Source organism: Mastacembelus armatus, chromosome 24 (genome assembly GCF_900324485.2).
Source record: "Mastacembelus armatus chromosome 24, fMasArm1.2, whole genome shotgun sequence".
Classification (NCBI taxonomy): Eukaryota; Metazoa; Chordata; class Actinopteri; order Synbranchiformes; family Mastacembelidae; genus Mastacembelus; species Mastacembelus armatus.
The window spans coordinates 17,573,944-17,586,167 of NC_046656.1; the positions used below are offsets into that span (position 1 = coordinate 17,573,944).

A 12,224-nucleotide genomic window follows, 5' to 3' on the forward strand; every position below is an offset into this window, starting at 1 on the left:
GACATCCTAAGGGGGATTTGGATTCCACTTAAATGTTACTACAATAAAAGTTATAGCGACCTCTTGACAGTTCCAATGGCAAGAACCACCCTATCGTCAATTTTATGTTCACAGAATAAAATCAAATCAACTAACAAATAAAGAAATGTGTTTGGCTGTTGACAGTTAAAAGGTCCAGCTGTGGCCAACATACAGTATTTGGGTTGGCAAATTTGTTGATGTGAGGCTTGCTGGCTGGGTTTCTTTGTTGTTGAGCTCTATAGAAAATGAATGGACAGTGATTGTTGATGTGTGTATGCAGAGTTTGGGCCTTGTAGTCCACTCATGTCAGTAAACAGGCACTTTGGGTGAAGGTTTTGTAAACCAGTGAGCTGATACGGTTGAGCTTGGATTAAACAGGGTGCTGTTAAACATTGAAACCTGACAGGGACAGGCAGGCAGTGTTGGCATCTGTCTGCTCTGCTGTGTTACCATGATGTAGCTGATGCGGACGGGCTCTGGATGACCTCCTCTCTCCATGCCATGTTAATCCATGCCACACCACAAGTCAGCAGCTCCATCAGGTTGACCAGCCGGAACGTCGTGTCCTCAATGTGCCACTGCTGCTATGACAGATACAGAGACAGAGAGAGAGCAGGGGAGGAAAGGAGGGAGAAATTGTGAGGCCACAGCAGGACACGGAACTACAATCATAGCATTTCCCAAGCAAATACACGCGCACACACACAAACATTAGCACATACAATCAATCAGTCTGCCCAGTTTGGCATTCACAAGCATCCAGAGGTGTGTCAGCTAGAGAGAAAAATGATATGTAGTAAAAAAAAAAAGAAGAGCAACAGAAAAGTGGTAAAAAAAAAAAAAAAAAAAGATACCCAGACTCAAGGACACACAGATGAGGCAGAGATAGATGTGTGTGTACCAAAGAGTGTTCTTGGCTTTGTGTCTATTATTTCTTTCTTTGCATCTTTACTTTTCCGTGTGAGCGAGTATTTTTGTTTACATTCATGTATAATTACATGTCGTCATGTGTGTGTTTCATGTGCTGAAGTTTGAGTATGGCTCCCTTTTGAGGCAGCTCTGTGTCTCGGCCCTCCAGCGACTTCTGTTGTAACAACCTTAATCAATTTTACGAATTGTCATGGCTAACAATAGCAGGAAGTCAATCAGATGAGTGAAAGTAGGCCCAGTTTCACAGTGAGGAGACAAAGACACACACACACACAAACCCATACATACACAAACCTGTACTGTTAGAGATCCATCATCAATAAGCACGATAATAACTATAAATCATCTTTACTTGGATTGACTGCCTTGGAAATATTCATACAGTGTTTTATCACATCACCATCTAACTGTGCACCAATAAGTGGCTACGATCGCCTTCTTAAAGCTGCCATAATGAATATTTGTATATTAACAGTGGAATAAATGACTATGTGTGATGTGAAAGTGTCACCCATAATGATAAATCCAGAGAAGTCACCCGACTCTGCAGTTTCACTCAGCTCTACAGATCATTTTCACATCATTTTAGCATCATCCCAATGTTTTGGTTTTACAGCTCCCAGTTCTCCTATTTTTCTTCACTCTCGCCAGTCTCATCATTCTTCCCAGATGCAGCAGGCAGCTGATTTCATAGAAGTTTTAAAACCCATTATACCCTACATGCCAAGCACCTAATCTTAGCAACTAATGCCAGTATGTAGTGGAGCATTTAGCAGCTAAATATGCAGATTCTTTCCTCAGAAACTGGTAAAGACCAAAACAGAGCTAAAAGGAGAGCACTGGACTTACAGTATATTCACACCGACACAAATATACATCTCCAGCTGAATGAGAGTAAAGAGTTTACTCATATCAACTTGATGTGTTGACTCTAAGAGGCCAAGAAGTTAGTTAATGTAGGTTTTTGCCATAAAATGAATGTGTCAAATGAAAATACAAACCAGGATCTAAAGTCAGTCAAAGCAAAGATAGCACTGTTTTTTTTTTTTTTGGTAGGTTATTCTCTGAAAGTTAAAACAAATATACTTGTAATAACTGTGACTTGACAGTAAAGTCCCACTAACGCTGAGATTGCACCTGCACATCAAAGCTAGGTTGAGGCTTATATTGTGTATATTTAGACTGTTTAGCCACAGTTGTTAACTTTGTAGTTTAAATATATTGAGATTTGGTGTAGAAAATTAAATTAAACTGGAGAGACTGTCTTGTGTGGTCGAGTGGTGTGAGGAACATTTTATATGGTGTGGCTGGCGTGCGTGTGTGTGTGTGTGTTGTTTAGTGGTTGTGAGTGGAAACATGGGAGTGGAAGCCCTCACTGAGCACTCAGAGCTCTCATCACAGTTGGGGTTTGAAGAGGTGGGCTTGTCCACTCCACCTCCTCCATCCCTCCATCCTTCTCTTTATCAGCTAACATGTCGAGAGGTGACCGCTTAAGAGCTTTTGTATACATATGGACGAACCAACAGCTCAGCTGTAATGGGCTCAACTCCATGCTACTACTGGGTATGTGGAAATGGCCAAGGCTGGATGGAGCCTGGATGGATGTGTGTGTAAGAAAGTGAGAATTTGAGTGCCCTGTACAAAGAGCTTGTATTATTAATGAAATCACCCTGGCAGATGGGTCTCATCTTGGAAGTGTCCCACAACCACTGAGATTTGCAGCTGGCTCACATGCACACACATACTGTACTTATCCTCATCTCTTGTTAAGTGTGCCTCTGACAGCCTATCCCTCCTTTTTCTTGCTTTTTTCACTCTGTCTCTCTCTCTTATTCTGTCTTTCTCACTTTATCCTCTTCCCCGTGCTCGTCTTTTATTCATAGAAAGATTTGGCTGAGGCATCCAGGCTTTCAAGCCAAAACTACTACATTGCCCCCCCCCCCCAAAAACCCCCAATGACCACCCCACCTCCCTCTGCCTGCCCTGCTCTTCCCTCCATTCCCTCCTCCCTCCTTATTCCAAGCTGCCTACCTCCAGCTTGCAGTTTGAAGAGGAGATTTACACTATACTGTATGTCCCGACCCCCTGCAGTAGAAGTAGACATAGATGGATCTTTGATATTAAAATGTTGCAGGCCCTTTCCCCTCCAATTGGCTTCCCTCAGTCCAGAGCACATCCACCCAAAATGCAGCCAAGCCTTCAGTTTGCCAAGACACCAGTCCTGCTGAAACACACAGTTATGCACATACAGTCCTCGTATACAGTTTATATAAATCATTCACATCTGTACATAGATACACATTCAGTATATGTATATATAGACATACATTCACAAATATAGACACACATGCATGCATTACTGTGCAATATATAAACTGTGTCTATATGGTGATAATGCAGTTTCTCTGTCATTGTATGTGCATATACAGACATATGAATATACTTTTTAACAACCAGTGTGTGTGTCATTTTGAGTAACATATTTTTCACATCACAAATTTTGTTTGTTATTTTATGTCTTGTTTATATGTAGAAAACTGTCTACTTATACAGGAAGATGAAAACGCCATCCTGAATTCCTCCTACAAAGTTCTGATTGGATGCCATTAATAGTAAAAAATTTAATTGACTTAATTGAATCATTGAACAGAGATGTTATAGGTGATTTAACATTTGCTACCAGGCTAGTTAAGAATGCACACATCTACACTGTATTCACATACAGTATGTACACATTTATCTGTATACATACACATGTATATAAACATATTTTCATTTATTTACATTTACTCTATCATGTATGTAGTGTACATATAGTATGTATGCACATTTGCAAATATAAGTACTGCTGATATTTTCCTGTCTGCCCTTCTATTTTCTCAACATCCAGAGGATATAGTTAGATATAGGACATGCACATACACACACACCATGAGTATGCAAATCACATCACAGCAACTTCACTTAATTACAAATACTCAAAAATGTCCAGTCAACAAGATATTCCTTTTTTTTGCACCAAAATGATATCCTTTATAGTTATTAAAAAACAGAAACACAAACATTTGCTGGCACATGCACACAAACTCTCACACACTCACAATGAATAACACAGCAACTAGAGGCTTCAGACAGGAGGGGTTGCCTAGGAAACGGTGGGCAGGAACCCTAGTTATTTGTGTTGAGCATATTTTCATTTGGGCTGAAACAGAGAGGCATAAAAACCCCAGGAGAGGGAGAGAGGTGATTTGTCCTGACAGCTCCTTTACTCTCCCGAGGTGTAGCACAGTCTCACACACACACACACACACACACACGCACACACACATAATATTGACAAATGCACATGCATGAACACATAACAACACACACTCACAGACACATACAGAGATGCAAAACCCACCCCCTCCTAACCACATCAAGTGAAGTAAATCATTTGTGCCATCACATGTCAGCAGGGGAGTGTGTGTGTATATATGTATGCTCTAAGTAGTTCTACATATTCAGTGTTTCATAAAAAAGTACTTTGTTAATGATTCTTTGAAATTTCTCTGCCTCTTCTGAGCCTCTTCAGTTTCAAGCTTCACATCCATGCATGCATGCTGCAGTATTTTGGTGTCTTACTTAGTGGGTATCTCTGCTACTCTGTTAAACAGGTTGAAAACTGAGTAGAGCCAATGCATTTTGTTCAATGATATTTCCAGGGTACAGAGTTTAGTCTTTGTAACCACAGAGTGTCTATGAAAGTGTCTGAACAGGAGAAATATAGTGGATGTTCTAGTGTTCAAGAAGCCCATGCATATTTGTCTGAAGGAGGGTATCATGGCGTTTAAGTGGCTGACGCAGAGGGGAAACATGATGCAGTAGTCTCCCAGAAATAGCGCTCCTTAAAAAAAGGAAAAGGTTACATAAGGGGTGTCTGTGCAGAGCCTTCACCTTGAGCCTGGGGTTGTAGTTTTTAAAGTGTCATACCCAGACTGGCCACACAGGGTCGCTATGGCTCTCTGTTCAGCAGCAGCAGCAGCAGCCCTGCCCTTGTCAGAGCTCCCTTTTCACTGGGCTGTCCTGTGAAAAATAATTTCAAGAAAGGATGTTCAAGGGCATTCTCCCCTTTTTCATATATTATACTTGTATCTCTGTGCCTCTCATGCCTTTCTGTCCCTCTGTCTTTACTTGCTGTGTTTTTCTTACATTCCTTAGAGTCTTTGTCATTTGTTCTGTTTCTCCTTCAGTGTCTTCACAGGCTTGCATTTTAAATGTGTAAAATAAAAAAGACAGGATTTTTGTTTTAAAGTCCTGGTAAACTCTAACTTGCTTATCCATTTAGATTTGTGGTAGCAGGAGGGTGTAGATAGAAGAAAGCCTGTCCTTCAAGTATCATCCTAAGTTCCTGCTATGCTTCTGCTAAAGATAACACTGACTTTTAACTAGCGGACTGTTTGGACCTTCACACTGAGGAATTCAAGACAAGAGAAGATCAATAATGTGTGAAATTCATGAATATGTGTTCTAAGGACTTTCTCTCTCTGTGTTTTTTTTAGGTTGGGGGGTATGATCGCGGCCTACAAAATAGTGCCAGATGAGATAGATGAAATCAAGGTATGTAATTTATCAATCTATCTTCTACTGTATCTTTATGTATCTGTATTTCTCTGGTCTCATCTGTAGTGATGATTTTCACAATAATCAATTGTGCATGTCCATACTGTACCAACAGGAGACTTTGGTGGATTGGTGTGATGAAAAGGAACTTAACCTCATCCTAACCACAGGAGGCACAGGCTTCGCCCCGAGAGACGTCACACCAGAGGTGGGTTTACATGTTTTTTGTTACAGTTTGGATTCAGAAATGACACATTCTTCTTTCTTTTTTCGGATGCAGTAACAAATAGAGCTGTACATGGTTTGTTGACTACATCAGGACATTATACAGTACCACAATATTAATGTTGTACCTCTGCAACAGAAGTATAATGGTAGCTAAAGTGAGTTTTTGCAGGAAAGGCTGTTGAAAGGCAGATCCCTCCTGTTGCTGTTTGTGCTTTATTCAGAGAACCCCAGCCTTTTTTCGCTGATTACCCATATGTGCTTCAATGCTGATTAACACACAATGTAATTAGCCCCATGTTCACATGGGAAATAAAGAGGCAGAAGTTAGAATTTTATTGACATGCTTTTTCAAAAATACAAGGATCATGTTGCAGCAGTTCAGTAGAATAGGTGGCAGGTGTCTGTATGAGTGTTTCTTTGACTGATAATACGACTACAGCAGAACACACCATACAATGTCAGCTTTCCTATTTCCTTATTTATGTTATTAGAAGCTTTTCAAAAGCCAGCTGTGTTTGTACTTGGACTCAGATGAACAACATTTTTCATATTTCAGATATTTATGTTTTTTTGGTTTGTTGACTCACATGCCATCATCATGCCATATTCATTTTTCCTACCAACAGGCAACACAAATATTTGTATTTATTTATTATTATTTAGTGTGTGAAGACTTTCCAGTGCATATGCATATTCGCATATTTAATGTGTATCTATGGTTTGTTGTACTATGAAGGCAGTATACTGTTGTGTATACATGCAGCTAGATATATTTATTCTTTTATTGTTTAACATTTTTCATTCATCCTGTTGCACATATGTTAAATTTACTTAACCAAACTTACTCTGACACACACACACACACACACACACACACACACACACACACACACACCTTGGAAGGGCATGAGCTGTGGTTCTCAGTAGTATCATTGGTCCTCATCAATCATGATGGACAGCAGCAACCTTCCTGGAGGGGGAAGACACATGCACAATGTAATCACTGATAATACCTGCTATCTGATTCCACCCTGCATGCTGGAGACAACAATAACTCTCTGTCTGTGTTTGTGTGTTTGAAGGATGTACAACCGACATGCCTGTATTGTGTTTAGATTAAATTAGAACAGAAATGACAGATTATATTTTCTGTCGTTACTCCAGACAAAGAGCTTTTTTTATATTATGCTATACGTGCTACATACTGTATTGCTCTATTCTACACTGCATGCACTTGCAAATATAACTAAATGTGTCTCAACAGTGTGAAGGCAAGAAAGTTTAAGCTCTTACCTGTCTCCTAGTCTACAGAAGCAATCAAGATTGATTTAATCTTTAAAATCACTGGGAGAATATGTCTTTTTTTTTTTTTTTTTTTTTGGTCACACTGTGCAGTTCAGCAGTTTGATGTTTGAAGATTCTGCAACATGGAATTTCCCAGAAAGGCCATCACAATTTATACAGAGTGTGTGACAGCACTGTAATCAGTGGTTGGCTTCCAGAGGTGTAGGTTTTACCAGTTTAACTCTTTGCAGGAACATAGCCATCTTAAAATAACTTCTACTTGTCTTTGAAAATTCTATAATATTATGTTGATGTCTTCATCCTAGTTATTTAAAGGTCTCGTGTGTGTTAGTGCACCAACATTTTTTAGGTTAATATTTGGTTACATTTCATTATATACCTTGATAATCTAAGAGTGTATCCTCTGCCCTTGGGATGCATCCCCCTCACCCTCATCAGACACATGTAGTTAAGATTAAACCTCACCCGCTTTTCCCAAACATATTTCTGTGCATCTGAATTTGACCTCCATCTAAAAAAATCCATCTTCCTCTTTGTACAATTAGCGACTTTCCGTGATGTATGATGAAGTATAAAATCAGTCTCACCCCTCCCTCTCTCTCCCTCTTTCTTTCCTATTTCTATCTCACCCATCCTCAGTCTCACCCACTCTCTTTCCTATCTCCTCATTCCTCCCTTTCTCTATCCCGCTCCTCTCCTGAGTCCAAGCCCACGATGCTCATCTGTGGCTGCTCTCCTTTGAAGTCCTTTCTCTCCCCTCTCTCTCACTAATGGTACGTTTGAAGTGTCACTCAACTCAAGGGTACCCAACACACACAGCTGGTGGAGAAGGTGCTATCTTCCCTGCTGTCTGTCTTTCAGGAATGTGCTACATCAACTTCAGTCCTACAAACTTACACACAACTTTCATCCATCTGTCCATGTAGAAATAGTCTGGTTTTAATATCTTTCTTTTATTGTGAATCGATCAGGCACAGGCTGAAAACAACTCCTACATATGAAACATTTGGTTTCCGTTGACGTGAATCACAGACAAGCTTTTTAGAGCATTTTGTTTGGTTGGTTTAGAATTAGATTACTTAGAGATTATCATACTAGTAGATATGTTTTTTTTTTTCTTTTAACAGAAGTCTCAGGACATAACCAGTGGCTTAGCTGGGCAAGATGAAGATTTGAACAACAATGGACAGATTCAGTTAACTTACCTGTAACATAAGTCAGTGTGTGTTTCTGATTGTTTTTTTTTGTTTTTTTTTTAAGTTGTCTTTTAATGCTGGAAAAACTGATGTTCTTCATCCATCCCTTTGTATAAACTCTTCCAAGTTTTGATGTTGATTATACTCACACTTCTTATAAACACCCCCACGCGTTTCTTGGAGGAGGAACAGCACCACAATTTTTAGCTTCGGCTGTCACCTCCTCAAATAAACTGAAAGACGGGAAGAGAAAGTCTCAAGTGTTTGAATAAACGTACTTGAAGTGAACACATGCTTAGTTAGATCACAGTAACTACCCTCTTCTCCCCCTGTCCTCTCTGCAGGCCACTAAAGAGGTGATAGAGCGCGAGGCCCCAGGGATGTCTCTGGCGATGCTGATGGGATCCCTCAATGTCACACCACTAGGCATGCTTTCAAGGTCAGAAACACACACACACTCTCTCACACATGATGAACTGAACACAGACAACTTTATTTTTATTTCATTGGTTAATACTTTATCTAACGATGTGTCAATGTGAGGTCAAGACAATTCTCTGCGCAAATGTACCTTCCATGTGATTTGTTTGTGTTTTTTTTTTTTTTTTTTTTTTGCTCTCTGGTATATAACACCTACATTTCTCTGCTAAGGGATCTAAAAAGTTATCAACCCCATCATCTCATCTAATGTATTTAATCTATTTTTCGAATGTCATAACAATTACAAGCTCAGGTTGTACATGCCATAGAGCCAAAGTTAAAATATTCTGTGACATGACATTATAAATAGTGTATTTAGAGGTGTTCAGAGAAGAGAGATGGTTATTCCAGTAGAATATTAATGTCCTGTGCAACTCCCTGCCATTGGTTAAGCAGGACCATATGACTGAGGAATTTGTCACCTGTGGTTATATGTCGCACACTGGGTTTCTCTGAATTACCTTGAATTAGGTTTCAAGGTGGAGAGAAATATCCCCATTGTCAATAATATCTGTAAGTACTGAACTGCCCCCCCCCCTTCTGCATTCATTTAAACTATCCTCTGTGTTTGTGTGTTACAGACCTGTGTGTGGTATTCGAGGGAAGACACTCATCATTAACTTACCAGGAAGCAAGAAAGGCTCTCAGGTAGGATTTTACAGATGATGTTCCCAGCTTCCTCCTGCTGATGTTAGAGCTAGGTTTAGCTGGACTGCAGTGCAAACTCACATAGAAAAAGATTCATCTGCCCAGTGTGTTGATGTGAGACATGAAGGAGAAACACTAAACAGGAAACTCAATAAATGAGTTTTTGGTTAAGGGTGAGACCCAGTGCTCTGTCCTCATACATGTCACATACAAACACTAAACCCCAGCTGTTCCTGTTGTACATTGTACACTGCATACATACTTTGCTTTCTTTGGCATACAAAGATAATTATGGTAATTATGGCATGTCATGTTGTGAGGAGCTCTGTAAAATGCTATGGTCAATATAGAGAGTGGACACAGACTTTCTTTATGGTGCAGGGACAATTTCAGGTCCCAATAAACATGGCTGTTAATATCATTGTCACTTTAGACTTTTAGCTGCACAGTTTGTGATCTGTAGATCATCTACATGGAGTCGTTATCTCTGTGTGTGTGTGTGTGTGTGTGTGTGTGTGTGTGTGTGTGTGTGTGTGTGCATGTGTGTGTGCGTGTGTGTGTGTGTGTGTGTGCGTGTGTGTGTCTTTATGTGCAGTCATTTGAAGTTGTGTGTACATAAATGTCTTTTTTGTTGTTATTGTTCCATGGTACATTTTATGCGTCCGTGTTTTGATGTATTCCTGGAAGTCAAAATAAGATGTATAGTGCAAGTGTGGGTGTTTGTTGACATTATGTGCATGTGAGCTTGTTTGTGTAAGTTAATGTGTTGGTCTGTATATATATATATATATATATATATATTTGTGTGTGTGTGTGTGTGTGTGTCCACCCACTACTGTCTCTTTCTCCCCCTCCTTCTGTCTCCCACTCGGCTGTGCTGACCTGCACATCTGTCTCTGTCTCGTTACATGCCGGCTTCTCTTGATCGATTTTAGTATTTCTTTTAATCAATTACGCCACCTCTCCCCCATCTGCTGCCATATTAGTGTCTCCCTCATCAACCCCCAGTTAAAGTTAACGGCACAAGCAGCCCATTGCAGGCTTTTATTATGATGATCTCCTGTCATAAAGATAATGGGGAATTCCAGCTGAGCCAGCCAGACAAAACCCAAGTGGTGGCTGTGCAGCTTTTAGCTCATTTATACTACAGATGCAATACAGAGAATATCTGCATGTTGTTTTCATATAGTATTTACTGTACTGTAAATATCTAATATCTGTGATCTAGTATTTTTTACCATTTATTTATTTACATGTATTTACCATATATACCATTGTACTAACAAATTTTAATGAGATATTCAGACATTTCACTAGTTTAGGTCAGGTTTTATAAAACATCTTCCAGCACTAGACATTATTAAACATTTACAGGTTGAATGATCTTTATGTGTAAAGTCAGTGGAGTGGCCTTTTAAACAATCAAATTCTAATTTATAAAATAAGTAGTATTGTCAGCAAAACAAAATTAAAATGTTAGTTACATCCACCTTTTTAATAAAAAAAAAACACAAGGAAAGAAATTCTCACTGGGGATGAAGGATGTAAAAACATGTTTGCAGTGTATTTCAGTCATTGTAATTTGTCTGCTGATGGTTCCTGTGAAACCAGTTGTCCTGCTGGACTTTTTAGTAGTCGTCTGCAGGCAACATAGTTTTGATGATGATTTTGGGCTCAGTGAATAAGAATCCAGCAGGCTTTTTACAGTACAAATTATAAGAATAATAGCAGCCATGATAACTACAGTACTTGTAAAAATTTTACTAACTAAGAAAGGCACCATGTTTTATATTTCTGCTTTTCACAGTGATATTTTTCATGAGGATTACAATATATCACCCATATATCCATGCACTGCAATTAATCATTGTACTGCAGTGATGACTGGCCCTAACATTTTGCCGCACAGCTGTAAAATACTTTTAACAACATTTTTAACATGCGATGGCGACTTCATCCGAAAAGATTTCAACTTTTGGTGATGGTGTGTCCACCTGTAGTGATGATTGCTACCTGTGGGGAAGACATTTACACCCACAGTGATGACATTTATGCACACTGCACTGACTTTTTTTTTTTTAACAAAAGCAAAAACAACAGAACTGATTACAACTCTACCCTGTTCACTTCCATATATGATCACTTATCATATTTACATCATTCTGTGTAGGTGCACCCAGCACTTTATTAATATCCCTGTTTTAGTGTGCACAGCATATGCACATTGACAAAGACCCCATCTATTTATTACTTACAGTTTTATCTGTTTACTGTCTATAAAGTATGTTCATACTTTTTGTATGTACAGTATATACAGGGACATTTCTGTCAGTGTGTGTGGTTGTATCTGGTATAGCGACATAAACAACACACATCGTAGCAATAAATGACTCACTTGGAAAGAAAAAGTAACTGTGCTGTACAGTTCAGCACGTCGCTGCCCACCACATCTTCTAGTGTATTGTCACAGGTATAATGTTACACATTAGTTTCCAGCCCAACTCAGCTGCAGATCAATGAAGTCATAGAATACTGATTTTGAACTAAAATAGAGCATAACTACTCCAAGTCAGGGGTCCAAACCTCTTGCCTAGTGATTCAATAAGACCAAGTGCATAAACCCATATGTTTACAAATTACAGTTTCCACCAAAAACCAAAGACTGGTTTAGGGAAATGTCAGAAAAAACGCATGAGCTTGTGTGCGTTGTGTGCTATGCTCTTTTCTCATTCACATTTTTTAAAAAAAAAGTCAGTATAATAATTGTCTACAAAATGTCGAGGTCTTGATTTTTGCATTTTTGGTTTCATGTAC

General features: G+C 39.2%; 1 protein-coding gene across 2 annotated transcripts in view; it reads left to right on the forward strand.

Moving 5' to 3' along the window:
- gphnb (gephyrin b) overlaps window positions 1–12,224 on the forward strand; it is a 76,559-nt gene that overhangs the window by 29,062 nt on the left and 35,273 nt on the right. Inside the window, exons 3-6 of one of the 2 annotated variants that reach the window (XM_033325081.1) lie at window positions 5,493–5,550; window positions 5,669–5,761; window positions 8,582–8,721; window positions 9,344–9,410. In XM_033325081.1, the coding sequence (XP_033180972.1) occupies window positions 5,493–5,550; window positions 5,669–5,761; window positions 8,582–8,721; window positions 9,344–9,410 (358 nt within the window). The remainder of the gene's footprint in view (window positions 1–5,492; window positions 5,551–5,668; window positions 5,762–8,581; window positions 8,722–9,343; window positions 9,411–12,224) is intronic. The other variant, XM_033325082.1, reaches the window with a different exon arrangement.